Genomic DNA, 16,946 nt, shown 5'->3' with positions numbered 1-16,946 from the left:
TATATTGTTTAGAGTATATTTGGTGGATTGTTGTTTGGAGTTGGTTATGTTGGAGATGTGTATGATCATTATTTTTTATCATGGGTTTATTAGGATTTGGCTCCCTTTTAGCATAGTTTTTCTCTCACATAATCCCAAATTTATCCTACCTTTACCCTAGCCTTACATTACAAGCTTAAAAGACCTTCCGACCTTGTGCATAGAAGTTATGTAAATATGAAAGTGTTGTTTATCAATGCAAGTTATGACTTGCCATATTTCGAGTCGACTAGTAGGATGAGCGTTCAATGTTTTAATACACACGAGAGTGTGAGTTTGGAGGGCATTGTTCACATTAAAGGGGTTGGTTAGAGAGCGATCGAGTACATTCTTTACTCGCCACATAAATGAGAGTTGAGTGTGTGAGCACTAGTCTTGAATTCTATATGCTCTTGTGGTTTGCTCTACTTGACAATTGTTGGGGAGGAAGGGTGATTAGATGAATAAGATTGATTGATGTTGAAGCATGTTCACTAGATTTGCCTTAAATCGTTGGTTTTTGATTTGATTATTGGGGTGAAGTATGTTTTATGTGTTCATTGATGAGCTCTTTGCTTAGGGACAAGCAAAGGTTTGGCTTGGGGGAGTTTGATATGTCTAGTTTATATAGTGTTTTATCCCCGTCCCTTGGTCGTTATTAGTAGTGTTTTTGGCTCTTTCGGGCCAATTTTATTACTAATTTGTGTGTTCTAGTGTTTTCGTATTTTTAGTTGTATTTTACAGGAAATTGCACTCTTGGAGCATTTTCCCGGGCTTTATTGGATCGACTACAGAAGCTAGAAGGACACGACCACTTTTGGAGCCCAGGATCGGTGAGAGCCGGTGATTAAGGGCTCGGTAATTGGGATCACGAGACATTTGGACCAAGTATTCGAGACCCGAGAGGAAATCCGAATTGGGCCGAGAAATCTAGCCCAATCGAAGTTCAAGCCTCGAAGAAGAAGACCGGGCCCGATCGGGCAAGCATACGCCCGATCGGGCGGCTGCGCGCATAAGGACCCTCAAGGAAGAGGCGCGCCCGATCGGGCGAGCTAAGCTCGATCGGGCGCGGCACATCAGTAAAGGGCATTGTAAAAAAGGCGGGCCCGATCGGGCGCGTGTTTTCTTAGAAGCTGATTAGTTTAGTTTTAATTCTTGTTTTAGGAGAGGTTTAAATATGTTTTGTACGGAATTATTAGTCACCTTCTTTCTTAGACTTTCTCTCTCTACTTAGTATTTTTCTCTCTCTTAAATTCTCTCTAAACTTTTGTTCTTAATACTTCCTTTAATTCCATATTTATTTTTGGTACAATTTCTTCCCTTTTTAGTTTCAGCTATTTTAATTGTTTTCTTGATTATGCTTTTAATTGTTTACTTGATTGGCTTAGTTATGATGATTAGTGAGTAGTTCCATTCTAGGGTTTATGGGGATCCATAATTAATATGAAGGGATACTTTGTTATTATTGATTATTGATATTGCATGATAATTTCCTATTGAATTGTTTTAATTCTTTGCAATTAGATTATGAATCGAGCAGATGTAATTTGATTGTGAATGTTTAGCAATATTGAATTGATGAATCGAGCAGATGTTAATTTAATATTAAAGGCTATTTTCAATAGGAACTTAGGTCTAGTAAATTGCGAGAGCCTGTTAGATCTATGTTGATTAATAAATTGCGAGAGCCTGTTAATCATGTTATCTGTGCATTGTTAATTATTAATTACTTCGTTTTATCCCGGAATATTAATTATTGGTGAACCTGTGACCCTAAGCTTCCTTATTATTGATTCTTTTCTCCCTAAACTTATTCTTCGTAGTATAGAGTTTTATACCTAAAAATATTGGTTACTTAGATAATTTAGATTATAATAAATAATTAAGAGTAAAAAGACTTGTTTCCCTGTGGAGTTCGACCCTACTTCCTTATCTACATTAGTTAGAGGATTTAGGTATTACTTTTGATTAGGGGATACGACTTTACCCTGTCAGTTACACATAATGTCAGTCTTTCATTTTTGGTTGAAGTTGTATAATAGCCAAACAAAGAAAAAAGTTTTTAGTTGATGTTGCACATAATAGCCAAACAAAGAAAAAAGAATAATACGGAATACTTCCTCCGTTTTTACATAACTGATACGTTTGGACTTTTTTCACAATTCATGTGCAAATTTGATGGTCGTTCTTAAGTAAATTATAAAAATTAATTTATCATGATACATATTATAAAACATGTATTGATAAAATTTTTAAAAATATAAGGAAAATTTGTCAGAAAAAACCTTTTAAAAGCTTATTTTGCAAGAAAAAACCTTTTAAAGCATTCTTTGTTATAAAAAAGCGCCACGATCACTTTATTTGTTAAATGAAACCTGGGCCCTCTTTTCCGGCATTGACCAAGATTTTAAGGCATTGGCTCCCTTATTTTCCTATTTGCTGCCCTTTGTTTTGTTAATTGCACTCCCCATTTTATTTATTTCCCTCATTTTCCCTCCAAACTTTTTCCTCTGTATTCTCTATCTCCTCTCCTCTCCTCTCCTTTCCTCCATGAATGCTCTGCATATCACATCAAATTGGGTTTCTCTCTCTCTGTCTCAGCTCACCATTAATACTTGATCAACAAATTGAGGTAAGTATAAAGTAATCACTATTAAACTCAGCTTGAAAATCACCCAAAAAAAATTGGGGTTTTACTGCATGTTCAAGATAATCAAACTTGCTCTTTTTTTTTTTTTTGATGTTTTCAATGGGTAAAGGACGAAGGAAGAAGATGCTTGGACGCAAATCGACGTTTCCCAATTACGTAGTAAAGTACAAACCCAGATATGTTCTTTGTTTGCTCAATTTGGATTTAAATTGTTAGGTTTTTTTTACCAAAAATCGACATAAATCAAACAAAATTTACCTAATTGTTGTTCTTTGTTTGTTGATTTTGAATTGTGATGGCTTAAATGATACATGCAAACTTGTTTTGATTGCTGAAAATTTTGATTGGAATTGTGAAATTGTTGCCCTAGATTGTTGAATTTCTGGAATTTTTTTTTTTTTTTTTTTTTTTTGGAATTGAGATTTGAAGACTACAACTGTAAAAGAAATGATGAAGAACCCTAATTTACCTATTAATTGATCTGATTTTGGGGTAAAAGTTACCCTAATTTGGAATTAAGTGACATGGGAAGGGCTTTCTTTGGTATATACAGAGGGGAAATAAGGGAGCCAAAAAAAATGGAGGAAAAAGATAGTTGATGTAGTCTGCAAGTAGGAAAATAAAGGAGTCTACATCGGAAAGTCTTGGTCAATGGCTCAATGCCGAAAAAGATGGTCTAAGTTTCATTCAACAAAAAAAGTAATCGTGGTAGTTTTTTACAACAAAGAATGCTTTAAAAGGTTTTTTCTTGCAAAATGAGCCATTTAAAAGGTTTTTCTAACAAATTTTACAAAATATAAACCCTATTTTATATTTTTTAAACAATATTTAATTACAGATATCTAAAATCAAACTAGTACATTTACATGTGTTTCAAATTTGGCTACTCAGTTATTTAGGAACAAAAGCTCACACATAACAAAATATAAAATAAATAGCAAGTATAAAATTATAGCAAATTTAAAACTGCACAGTTAGTCACTAACATTAGCCTATTAATATTTCATGAAAAGCATACAAGTCAACATGAATTTCAGTCCATCTACGTTCACTATGTCATGGCTACAAGACTATGGGCTGTGCTATCTCTATTAATACAAATTTCAAAATATTTTTAAAAGAAAAACAAAGCGGCCAAAAGGTCAAAAAAGGTTTACCAAAGCTAGTTAGTTCTATGTGAAGCCACAAAACAAAGGGCCCTTACAAGATACAAGTACACAAAATTGGCTTAAGCAGCGGACAGACTGGTCACTGCTTACGTTGCTCTATAATGGAGAGGAATAGAAGGCCTAAAGAGGAAAACCATTTACAAAAGTCCAGACAAATGTATTTACAAAACGGGCACCTCTTTTAATCTTCCAAGGTCTGGATTTCACCCATCATGATGCGGTTGCTTACGACATTGAACCCCAATACAGCGGGGCTCACCTTCTTTCCTTTCTTTCCCTTCTTTTTCCTTCCTTTAGTCGACCCATCAGCACTCACTACACCGTCTCTATCTAAGTCTCTTCCACGTGAATAGTCGAAATTCATGTCTCTGGCACCATTGTTGTAGGCCTTCAGATCATTCCGACTTTGAAAGGCAAGCTCCAGCACATCCGCTGACAGCATCTCCATGTAATTCAAAAACTTCTCAATAAATTCATGATTTGGATCAAAAGATCCAAGATTTTCTACAAGAAGTGTCTCAGCCTCAGATCTGGACTGCTTCAAGCAAAATTCTAGGAAACTCGTGTCTGAAAAGAGTGAAATATTTTAGCGTAAGCAAAAAAAGGGCATTCCAAATTGCATAGATGTATCACTGATATGATCAAAATGTAAATCCACTGCTAGAAAAATCAACCATAATTGAATGAAGCTAATATTAACATAGGTCATCCAAAAACAGAGAAAATATAAAAGACATGCAGTAAATGCAGCATTTCATACCCTTGCTTCCAGTAAGCCGAACTGATTCAGTCTCACACCAATGTCTGAAGTCCATTGCCTCTATACACCGGTATACAGAAAAGGTAAGGGCATCCTAAAGATGGAAAAGAAGTTTAATTCAATCTCAGTTTAGAAAGGTTAATACTCACCCAAGTGCTTAGTACTTCCATCTCGTTTCCCTTTCCCACAAACCTGAGAAGAGACAGGTGAAGATGTGATACTGTGCTCCGGAGCCCTGCTACCAGTGGACTTTTGTCGGCTGATAGAAGCTGCAGGAGTTCCTTTTACAGGGGTGCTTTTGGCTACCAAACTCCCTTGGTTGCCAAGTTGAGGAAAGACTGACCTACTCACACAGAACATCATTAAGGAAAACAAGTTAAAATCTCTTTTTAGCAGCTGATCGTTTCAAAAATATCAATCAGCAGGTGCTTTGTTGTATCAGAAAAGTATAAATAAAAAAACATCATGCTGAATAACACATAAAAAGATCAAACATTAAATTATTATAGAAGATTGAACAATTAAAGCTACCACGCCTACCAGAATACAATGTGGTCTACAGGAGAAGTTCAAATTCTTTTAGAAGCCTTTGATTTATTTTTTTATTTTTTTTTTCTCATTTAGTTACACACAACATGCTGCTGACCAGTTCAAAATTTGAAGTGCAATGATAATAATCAATGGATTACAGAAAAACAGCCCTTTTGTACTCATTCACTGACTTCTATATCTAGAAAAAATAAGAAAGTTTAATATATATATCCTAGATAGCAAATAAAGGAGTCGCAATGGCCACTCCCAAATTCTCAAGGGAGCTTACACAAGATATTCCAGTGTTTAATGCAATATTTGCAACATGCCTATAATTATGAAACTTTCAACTTGTACGTAAAATCTTTCAAAGAGGCGAATGTTGGTCGCATAATTTAACATGCATCCAGCAAAAAAAATCACTAAATTAAGATATCATAGTATTTCTCAAGTACGCACGAATACTGAATAGAAAACATGGTATAACCTTTAAAATCCTTGTTAATGTTGTCCCTACAGTAACAACAAAATGAAAAGTGTAAAAAGGAACTAGCCCCACTTCTAACTCTCACCCAAAAACATACAATATCATTAAAAAAATAAAAATTAAAAACAACATGCTCATTGTGATTCATTATACTGCCTACTTTTGACTATCTTGGTCACATAGCTTAATGTATGCAATATTGTTTAACATTAAAATATCAATTGTTAGTTTGAATATCATTACCATATTTATTGTTTGCTTCAAAACCAATGCATTGCATTAAAATTCCTATAAATGTGTACATTACCCAAATGTATTTTCATAAGGAATGGAGGGAACACATTTGAACTTGGGTTCACTTTAATTTGGGCAGTCACATACACTTAAAAAAACATACATTGTCTATTTCAAATAAATTGCTACCCCAATTTGAATTCACCTCAGCCCCAAATCCAAAAATCCAATGCATGGTTAGAGTCTAGACCTTTAATAGCAATCTACCAATGAAAGAAAAAAATAGTTGATGCCACTCTAGATAAGATGGTTTCGCAAGAGTTTTCCACCATCAAATGACCAGCTTTGGCTACATCTTCAATGACCTTCCCCTATTTTTCTTTTACTATCGACCTTCAATAACTAATTCTATAAAAATCACTTAACCTTAAGCTTTTAATTAAATAGCAATCTTCCACCTACTTCCTTCAATGCTTTTAGTTTAAGTTTACTCCCATTCCCAAATCCTCTAGCACACATGTTAAAAAGGTGAATAAAAAAATAACAAAGTGGAGCTTGGCTACCTAAAGGTGAACTTGAGAGTGGGGTTTTCAGTTATTATCAGAGCAAGGCAAGCCACTGGTCATAGCTTTGGTCATGAGGAGAGAGACGATTAAATAACACTTCCTCCATCTTTTTGCACCATTTAGAGTTTCAAGCTTGCCAATGTAAAACTTTGTCCTTTAACTGGTTTTTAGTGAAAATTATAGAAATATGATATTGGGAGAACAAAAAAAAAAGATAAATCTAATAAGATCCCACATTATCTTTTCTTATGCATTAAACACCAAAAATAGTTAAAGAGAAATGTATAAATAGTGCTCCCACATGCACTTATACACCATAGAAGAGAGAAGAATGACTTTGGGCATAATGGGATTGGAATAAGAATATATATAAGGAAGAAAAGAATGACTAAAATTTTCAGGCAACTATGGAGTTATTGAATTTTGGTCACTTGTAAGGTAAATGAGATAGAAATAATACTTAATTTAATGAACAAAAAACTTGGGTCTTCCATTGTGTTTACTGAAAAAAAAAAGAGAGGGGGGGGGGGGGGGGGGGGGGGGGGGGGGGTTAGATTAAATGCGAATTTCAATTGGGGACAGGAGTAAAAAGATTTCTAAAACTGAACAACATGGTACAACTTAAATTTAAAAGAAAACGAAAAAAAGGAAGCATAGAGAACCAATTGCTTGAGCTAAAAGCATTCACATCAATCTCATCTAGTGCTCCCACATGCACTTATACACCATTGCATGTCTTCAATCATCAGTAATGAAAATTTATTAACACAATAGTATTACCCAATATGACTTGTTAGCTAATGCAAGAGTCAGTTGCATACTTCACATAAGAAAACTACTCAGTTATGAGTAATAGAAACAAAATATAATCCCATGAAAAGCCACTGTCCATTAATACTGCCAGGGAAAAAAAAATAGCTGAAAAAAAATGTAGGACAAATGTATGTTGGGAAAGACTTACTGTTTGGCTTCTTGCTTTGATTGATCCGGTGGACCCCAAAACAGATCATCTTCTCCTTTATACTTGGAATGTGTAGAGAGTTGGGAATTGCCCTGAATAGGAGATACAGCTTTTGATGGGGATGAAGCTGAAACTGACCAGGAGCCTGGTCGCGTCTGAGTGGTATTAAGTTTTGGCGGAGTTGATGTTGGTGCGTACGGCTGAGCTGGGGTTCCTTTCTTCCCCTGTTCTTTCAAAATATCCCTCAGTGATGTGGGTTTGGGAAATTTACCAGAATCTGAAGACCATGCAGGAGCTGGAGAAGGGCTAGTTGATTCACCCTTCCATAGAACAAAGTCTCCCAGAGATGGACCAGATGATGGTACAGGCAATACTTCCTTTACAGCTTGTATAAGCTTAGTACTTTTTACTTTCTCAACAGGACTGGATGAAACAGCCACATCAGCAGAAGACACTGATGCTGAAACCTTTCCACCAGCAACTTTAGCCTTTGCAGCTTTCTTGCGACTCTTCTTGGTATCTTTAGCCTCAATAAAATTATCATCATCAACCACATCTGGCTGACTAGACATTGTTGGTAAAGGAGGGAGACTTATAGAATTGTCAGTCACAGTACTTCTGTTGCTAGACTTTGCTAAAACTTCTGCAGCCAAAAGATCATGTAACCCACTCTTCTTGCTCTTTGGTAACTCCATTTTACCTATATGCTCACTAATATTACTATCTGGGTGAATTTCTTTACCCACTTTCGGTTCCACATGAGCAACCACTCCACCCCAAGGAGAGGAGAAACTCATAGGACTAACAGAGGCAGAGACAGTAGAAGCAGGGATCTCCATTTGTGCTCTCTTCTGCTCTTCTTGTTGAATTTCTAAAAGTGACTTCGGCTTCACGGAAACAGCTGGTTTCCAAGCCCTCTGAGCAGAATTCACCTGAGCACTTCTCTGTGTAGTAGAATCACTCTGTTTCTGTTCACCTTTGCCCTCCATAGATTCAAAAGCACTGCCAGTATGATTAGGTGAAGTAGAAAGCTCAATTTCTGGTGTATTCTCTATTTCCCTAGCCATCTCCATAAGCCTTCCATCTAATGCACCTTTGGCAGTGACAGACACATCCGACTTGTTTGCACTAAGTGCTCCTTCAGCTTCAGATTGCTTAGATTTCTGCAAATTAGACACTTTGGAAGCCCCCTTCACCTGGTCAGGAGATGGTTGTGCCTTGGAAGACTTGAGCTTTCTTGATTTCTTATCAGAAGTTTTCTTAACCTCACGTGCTTCAACGTTCTTTACTTCTTTTAAAGCTGATAGCTCTTCACGACTCTCTTTGACAGAGTTTTCCTCAGGAGCACTGGCAGATGTAAGCTTTATCTCATTTCCCTGAGGGTCCACAGAGGATCTGCTAGCAGATGATTCAGAAAACTCTGAAGGTACAAAATCAGCAGTTGACAAACTCATCCCTGTGTCTGCAGCCAAAGTAGGAAGTGGGGCTGTTTTTAAATTGCTCTCCACCACCTGGTCCGAAAAAGACGGTGCACTTAAATCAGAATTGGAATGTTCAATTGCAGCAGCACTCAAAGGTTTCTCCATTGCTTCAGAGGGGGCAATATTTTCCATTATTTCTGACCCTGATGATAAAGAGTGGTTCTTATTGCTATCGGCATATGTTGACATAGACAGCCAGTTATTCTGAGGCATTCCTAACATCTGATGAGGTAGGTGCAAAGAAGAGCCCTCTGCAGATACTTGATAACCCAAATCCTGAGAAAGTTTTGGAGGCATATTGGCAATGCTGATATTCCTATCATCTGGCACACCAGAAACAGGAACTTGAGAGTTAATTTGGAACATTGATGGTGAGAGCTGAGCCAAAGATTGGTCACCAGGTGTATTTCCAATAGGTGATGCAGAAGTTTGTAATTGTCCAAAAGCTGGATCACCAAAGCGTTGAACAAGCTGCTGCTCAGACAGAACCTGAGAAAGCAACAGTTGTTGATGTCGCAATAACTGTTGCTGCTCCTCATGTTTTTGTTGCTGTTTAAGCAGTAGAATCTTATCCAGCAATGACAGCTGTCCTGGGACGGCCTGTTGAGATTGTAATTGCAGCAGATACTGCTGCTGTAACACATTTAATGCTTGAGGGTCCTGCGTAAGACCAGCTGAGAGTAGCTTGTCAGGCACAATGGTAGGGTTGTCCAGAGACTGGGCAAGTAAATTTGTCATGGATGGATGATTTTGTGGCTGCAGCTTATGCTGTTGCATTCCATATGGCACTTGAGGAAAATTCTGTCCGTGATGCAAGTCAATTTTATCTTTAAATGGATCGATGCCACCTTGAACAGAGAAATTTGGCCAACCACTTAATCCATTATTCACCCCACTAGAAGGCCTATCAGACAATCCTTGAAGAATGGACATCATCTCAACATTCTGAGGAAGAGATTGTTGGGGAATATCACCAATTGTTGAATGGAGATTTGCCTGTGGCACAGAAGAGTTCCTAACAATGTCAGGGCTTGGAACTACAGGGGCTCCATCTCTATTCGGCCAGTACGGATAAGATTGATTCAATGATTTTTGTCGTTCTAGGTTGATTCTTTGGGCCAAGAGGTTGAGGGCATCTGCACTTTCAGCCCCCGGGGGAGGCATACCACTCGAAGTCTGTCCTACAAATCCTTGCAGTCCTGTATATCATAGCAAAAATAATAGATTAAATTAAATAACATTATGAAATATTAGCAAATCCCCAAAACAAATTGCAGATAAATAAAAACATTATTCTATCAATAACTAGCCATGGTAGCAACCTTTTGAGACAAATCTCTCCATGTGAGAACTGCTGACATCTCCAGCCATCAATGACTCCAGAAATTTGTTCTCTGCTTCTGTTGAAGTTCCGCGGGTAAGCCTATGCTCATTTCCAAGCAAATCAGCCCCAGTAGGAACAGGAAGGGGCTTCCCAAATCCACTTAAACCAGGAATGCTAGATACATCAGCTACCTCATTCTGCTTTGCTGTATTAAACCCAGGTGGTGGCCTTGCCTTAGCTCGTAAGTGGGGCATCACGTCACCAAGTAAGAAGAATGCAGAGTCAATTGGAGCATTTACTGGCCGAACTCGCAAGTCTATGCCAAAATACCCAGCCTCAAACCACCCAATTATATCACTACCTGAAAAGGGACCCTGAACTTGACCTTGTGGATCTTTATAATAAAGAAGCATGTCCTCCGGAGAAGGTTGTAAGAGTTTCCTTGTTTCTTGCTCCCGATCAGCTGTCATAGCAGGATGTTTTCTGACAGCAGAATCTTCACCAGCTTGCCATTTGAGTTCATTGTGAACATAAGATGAATCAGGTAAAACATTAGAGCTATCTTTTGGTGCTTGTGTCCAGCCAATGTCAGAGCTTCTAGAGCGAACACCACTTGGACTATTAAACCAATCACGTGAGTGAGCATGCTCTTCCAGCGAAGGTGATCTCCAGGGAGTTCCCGACTGAGGATAAACACGTCCCTTGATGCCAGAATCTTTGTCATCAGTGACTTCATCACCCTTCTTTAAAGAAGAATCATCATCTCTTGCAGCTGCTTTCAAGCAAAGAAATATACATCTAGATGATGAGCTAGCGACAAACAAAATAAAAGACCCATAAAGTCATAAATGCAGCTCAATTCACACAAGCTAAGAGCACATTATCAAATAGCACACACCATTAGTCCAAATCATACACCAAAGATTTTTATACTTTTATTTTTTTTCATTCCCCTATTATGACTTCAAAACAAACTGAAAAGAGAATCAAGTTGCCAAAAGGATGCAAATAGAATAATGCAACTCCATAGTAGCTGTCACTAGATTCTATCCACCCATAAGCAATACCTAAAAATCAAAGCAAGCATTCCTCCTATCACCCCTCACATAATCCAAGTTAATGATGAAACTGAACCCACATCCATAACCACTTAACTGACAAAAATGAAGCAGGGCATTCTAAGATCTAAATTACATATAAAAATTCTCAGACTTATTTTTGTACAAAGTGAAGAAATCTCAAATCAAGATTACAGTTTAAATAATGGGTAAGACCGTGCTTCATTTTCTTTATCGGAACATCCCATTGACACACATTAGTGAGAAGAGTAGAAATAGCTAAAAGACTTGAACAATGATAAGAAGAAAATGTTTGGTTATTGGTGATGTGATATCAGTTCAATTGTCCATTTACCAGTAAAAAGTGTGCTAAGCGAGAATATAAAAATTATGAAGAAGAATGTAAAACTGTTCCAGTTTTTACTTTTTAATCATCAAACTATTTAGATATGATTCATATGGTTCATTAATTGACAATACATTATAATAATATTAGTCAAACTTAAATCACACACAACAGTAATGATGATCTAATCAAACTAAATTCAAATTAAGTTAAAAGATTGGTAAGAAAATTTTCAACTAAATTTAAACAATGAGGACAAAAAAAATTAGTGCATACCCCTGTAAATTTAATCAGCAAGCCCTAGTCTTCATACCCCATGTGGAAATTAGAAACATCTATAAACAAGCTAACAAAATATTGACAAAAGGTATTACCTGGAACTCTATATTTATTCTCAGCATACATCTGATGACTTTCACTGCCATCCATCGTGACATTTGAGCCATATGTACCTTTATCATGGGCTTCATCTGGAGGTAGAGATACATCATCTCTGCTGCCTGTCAAAAAGACAAAAATTAAATTTGAGTAACTGCATTAAAAAAAAGTGTCATAAACTACTAATGAAAGGAATATAAAACAACACACACAATTGGTACCATGTTTTATTCGCCTTGATTGAGCAAAATCATTTGAGCTTCGTCCAGCAGATCCATCCTTAGAATTCTGGGGTGCACCACTGCTTACTATTTCCCCCCTGTCAATTCCCTTCATAATAACCTAAGTAGTATAACCAAACATGAGAATGATAAAACTGAAAGTCACACCATAATAACATATATTTAACTTACGGATTCTTCTGAAGTAGGTGCACATAGTGCCAGAGGCTCCAGAGGTTCTTCCTGAGTAAGAGAGGAAACTTGCTTCATTCCATCCAATATCTTATTTGAAGATTTTATCTCGGTCAGCCGATAAATATCAAGCAACTTTGTCCTATTATAACTGAAAGGAGAAGGTTCTTCATGACCATTATCACCTCTGTCAGAATTAAAACCTGAGGAATGAGAATGAACAGAATAGTTACTGATGCTCCCAGCACCAAAAGTAGCCCTTCCACGACCAACAGAAAAAGTTGCATTATCCCCACGACCTCTCCCATGGCCAAATGTAGGACCTTCTTTGCTAGTCATTTGAAGCTGGTTATGTGGTGGTTCTGCTTTTGCACGATTTTGCAAAGAGCTAGGCCTCCATGGCCGATGATGATCACCATCCCTCTCATCCTTCCCATGACTAGCAGCTGTAAGTGACTGCCCTTTATCTTGAGGCATCTCTTTATCATCGGGACCCCAGCGTGTGTTCCACTTACTCTCACGGCGCTGATCATAGTTATTCTCCCTACTAGGATCAGCCCATCTGTCAGCTGGAACTCGACGTGCTTCTCCAAAGTTCTTACTGGACGGGTTATCAATCCACCGGTCAGTCTTCCGACCGTCACCAATCTCTTTTTCTCCCTCCCTCCAACGGTCTCTACGACCTAATGGGTTAGTGTCCCTTTCTTCATCACGCCAGCGATCACGACGCCCAGATTCTTGATCAAGAAAAGTTGGTCTGAAAACATCTTTTTTCTTCTGGCTATCATGCATCTCCTCACCATGTCCTGGAGGCTTAATGACATCTGGGCCATCACCGTATCCAGGATAAGGACTTGGGCGATTTCCCTGTACAAATATAAAAATCATCATGCAAGATACAAAGCAAGGTTAATCTTAAGTTCATTACAAAAGAAAATCAATTGCATAACATCTACCCACAAAAAGTAAAGATAATTATACAAACCCCTTGTGACATCCCAGTCTTAGTCTCCCCTGGCTTAGGGAGGAGCCATTGAGGTGAAAGCGGAATAGGATTGTCTAGCCCAGGGAAATCTGCAAAATAAATAAATAAATTTAAAATAAGGTAAAAAGTAAAAATGTAGACAAGCTTATTACTAAAAAGCAGTTTTATTCTTTAAGATCTACCATTCTCCACCAGAGGCAGAAAATTGTTTAAGATGAGCAGTTTCTAAGATGTTAACTACATATTCTAGTCTAGCAATTTAAAATGTGAGAATGTATTGCATTCAACAAAAGCTCATTATACCATAAAAAGACGTACACTACAACAGAGTATCTAGCCTCCTCAACCTCAGCTGACGCATATACGAAATTGCACATCCTATCATTTCATGGCAAAAGTGGAGCCTAACCTTAATTTATTGGATATGTCTATGCACCATAAGCACATAGAAAAGCAAAGATAATACCAAAGGAGAGCAAGAGAGATAGAAAGATCAAAACTTTGGTCTGGGTACTCATTTGGTGTGTATGCTAAAGTCAACTATAGTAGCTTTTACTTAAAAAAAATTATTACTAAAGGAGAACTGAGACTCATTCATATGAAGATACGAATACTGACAGATCATTAGGTATAATTTATATGTTGGCGTCTTTACTAATGTTGGACCATTTGTAAGTTAGGTATAATTTAAGGTTTTTCTGCTTATTCTAACAATAAATTTGCTATTGTGATAATGGCATAAATTATGGGCCTCAAGGGATCCCACTTTCTTTCCATTTAGCCCATACGTACTTACGTAGTAAAGTTTATGGACACCTATCTAACAAAAAAAAATCAACCAGACAACCACTTTAATTGAATAAATTGAGGTTTTAAGTTCTCCAGATAACATTTACATCCTAGTGTTGTGCACAGGAACCTCCAAAAATACTCTTTCAAATCCAGTACTTAAATGTTGAGCTAGAGATTACTGTGTATCTCCAGATAACATTTACATTCTAGTGTTATGCACAGGAACCTCCAAATATACTCTTTCAAATCCAGCACTTAAATGTTGAGCTAGAGATTCCTGTGTATGATCCCAAATGCAATGACTTATTTTATTTTAATTTTTTAAATCACAAAATCTCCAGCTTACCACTAACACCATCCATATTCCATAATAGTGTACAAACATAAAAAAGTGAAGCACTCAAACTACACAGTTCAAATAAAATTATTTAATGCGTGTAACACCATATATTTCCAAACAAACTATTGATTTCTTTCTCACTCATCATCACTCGCCCTCACCATCAAACACCAACCTAGCACCTTTTACCATAACATTACCGCCCTTTTTCCATCTCCTCCGCCATCACTCCTAACACTCTCTCACTTTCCCTACTACCACCCTAATACAAAATCACTAATAATATAAACACTTTTCCTATCATTTAAACCATTGTGTACATAAAAACAAAACAATAATTACTATTTCCGACACCTCTCAACACCCTTCCTATCATTTTAACCATTGTGTACACATAAACAAAACGATAATCACCATTTCACACTCCACTGAATCCTTTTAAAACATTCGTAAATCCATATTTTTCAGCTAGCACATATCCAATGGTTTAAAAGGAAGTAACAGGTTTACAAAAACCCTGTCACAATCCTATGATTTAAGATAATGGTGCAAACATACCTAGACCCCATTTCCAGGATGATGAAAATTACATTCTTATACTCGTCTACATTGTTATTTTAGTAAATAATAATCAAGCGGTCACTAGCCTCATTTAAACCAAAACCTCATATATTACTCTTTTAAAAAAAAAACGGCTAATCACATCCCACTTTCACAGAAAAAAGCAATTAAAGGAAAACACATCAACTCAGAAGTTAAACCCCAGAAATTTTATAATGCAAAACACTAGAAAAATGAAACAAAAACTAACTTACGAGGTCAACATCCAAAAACCCTGACTATTTAAGAAAGTTTTATACTACAAAACCAATGGCGGCAGAATCAAATCCTTGTCTTGCTAAAAAGTTTAAAACTTTGTGCTAATTTAAAGAGAATGGCAGAAAGTTTTCGCATTTAAGCAAATAAGATATTATGGCAACCGAATTTCTACAAAAAAATCCAATTAAAAAAATAAATAAATAAATAAACCTAATTGAAGAAAAAGCCCAAAAATGTTCAAAAGAAAATTAGGGTTTTACTAATTTACATAAGAAAACAAACGAAAATACAAAAAAGGAACCCCATTAGTAGCAATTAAACTCCATTAAAGTATTAAAATAGACGAAGAATGGTGAAAACCCTAGAAACTCGAAATGGGGAAAAGAGGGGAGAGAAAAAAGGAGTGAAGAAGAAGATAAAGGAAATACCTTTGGCGATCTGGTTGGGAGGAGTAACAGTGATGGGATTGCGAGAGTCGGAGGAAGCCATTGATGATCGAAAATGGAGGAAATCGAAGAGGAGAGAGAAAAAGAGGGTTCCACAGAAGAGAGGAGAGTCGAAGTGGAGGAGGAAGGCGCAAAATAAAAACCCTTAAAAAGAGAGTGAATGAGTGATAACAGGAAGGAAGCAACCAAAGCAAAGTAGTTCGACGGGAAGGAATATCAAAATTGGGCAGACAAGAGTTAGTTTTTCAAATATACCCCCCATCTAGAGCTGTCAAAAATGGATCTGAATTGGTGAATTCAAACTGTTTTGAACTGTTCCGAAAAGAAACCGAACCGCTAAAAACCTGTTATTTTAAAATCGTAAACCGACCCGACCCGATTTTTAAACACTTAAAACTGAACCGATTCGAATGTTTGAGAACTGTTAATGAACCGTACCCAATATCAAGCCGAATTGATACAACACGAAACCGAGAATAACCCGAACCGAGTACTTTTGAACCCGATAGCAACCCGACCCATTGTAAACCGAAACCGTTTAAACCCGACAAAAACCTGATTAACCCAAATCGTTTACAACCTGTAACTGGTTAGGATTGAACCGTTTATAACCCGTAATTAGTTATGATCGAACCGTTTACAACCCGTAATCGGTTATAACCGAACCGTTTAAAATCCGTAAGTCTATAACCGTTATGACCGTAGAATTTTTCTTTTTCTTTTTTTTGGGTATATTTTATCAATAGTAAGACAAAAGGGTTTAATTTAAATTATAAAGTATTTATATTGAAAAGGTTTAGAATTATAATGTCATTGAAACTCTTATGCTACAATATTATCGTCCTCTAACGAGTAATTGCTTATGCAACACTATATTGTATTAAAAAAAAATTAAAAATCTAAATCAAAAGCTAACTCTAGATTTGTTATTATTATTTGATCCTTAAAGAAAATCATGATCATAGAACTAGAGAAGTGAAATCATAAAGCAGAGGAAAAATTCATCCATCAAGAAAGCAATAAGGCAATCAGAGAATCAAGTATTAACCGACAGACCAACATCATGTCATCATCATCAGAAAACAATCTCAACAAACATAAACCATCATAAAAAAAGAGACACAAAATCGAAGACAGAGCCATAGTGAACCATAAAAGCAAGGGGGAAACCAACGCAACACAATAAAC

General features: G+C 36.7%; 1 protein-coding gene across 3 annotated transcripts; it reads right to left on the bottom strand.

The window, feature by feature from the left end:
• Window positions 1–3,642: 3,642 nt before the first annotated feature.
• LOC145638988 (protein ESSENTIAL FOR POTEXVIRUS ACCUMULATION 1-like) lies at window positions 3,643–15,903 on the bottom strand. Of its 3 annotated transcripts, none has more exons than XM_081690073.1 (10): window positions 15,741–15,903; window positions 13,362–13,450; window positions 12,377–13,243; window positions 12,176–12,305; window positions 11,960–12,085; window positions 10,180–10,953; window positions 7,377–10,056; window positions 4,747–4,940; window positions 4,598–4,657; window positions 3,643–4,404 (listed from the first exon to the last, which is right to left on the bottom strand). In XM_081690073.1, the coding sequence occupies exons 1-10, from the start codon at window positions 15,799–15,801 to the stop codon at window positions 4,019–4,021; spliced, it is 5,367 nt and encodes a 1,788-aa protein (XP_081546199.1). In that variant the 5' UTR covers window positions 15,802–15,903; the 3' UTR covers window positions 3,643–4,018. The 3 variants fall into 3 exon arrangements, with proteins under 3 accessions (XP_081546199.1, XP_081546202.1, XP_081546200.1); XM_081690076.1 differs by having other exon boundaries at window positions 4,598–4,691; window positions 4,790–4,940; XM_081690074.1 differs by having other exon boundaries at window positions 12,185–12,305.
• Window positions 15,904–16,946: the final 1,043 nt, after the last annotated feature.

This window comes from Chenopodium album, chromosome 7, assembly GCF_948465745.1.
Source record: "Chenopodium album chromosome 7, dcCheAlbu1.1, whole genome shotgun sequence".
In the NCBI taxonomy this organism is placed as follows: domain Eukaryota; kingdom Viridiplantae; phylum Streptophyta; class Magnoliopsida; order Caryophyllales; family Amaranthaceae; genus Chenopodium; species Chenopodium album.
The sequence above is the reverse complement of the archived record's forward strand: the minus strand, read 5'-3'. Positions and strand labels throughout refer to the sequence as shown.

What these genes read in the sequence shown, in the direction of transcription:
- LOC145638988 (XM_081690073.1), bottom strand. Translation starts at nt 15,801, where the DNA reads ATGGCTTCCTCCGACTCTCGCAATCCCATCACTGTTACTCCTCCCAAC. An exon ending in GAATAAATATAGAGTTCCAG is followed by an intron (nt 10,954 to 11,959) that starts GTAATACCTTTT and finishes GCTTGAAAGCAG; the next exon opens with CTGCAAGAGATGATGATTCT. An exon ending in TGGAAGTACTAAGCACTTGG is followed by an intron (nt 4,658 to 4,746) that starts GTGAGTATTAAC and finishes ACCGGTGTATAG; the next exon opens with AGGCAATGGACTTCAGACAT.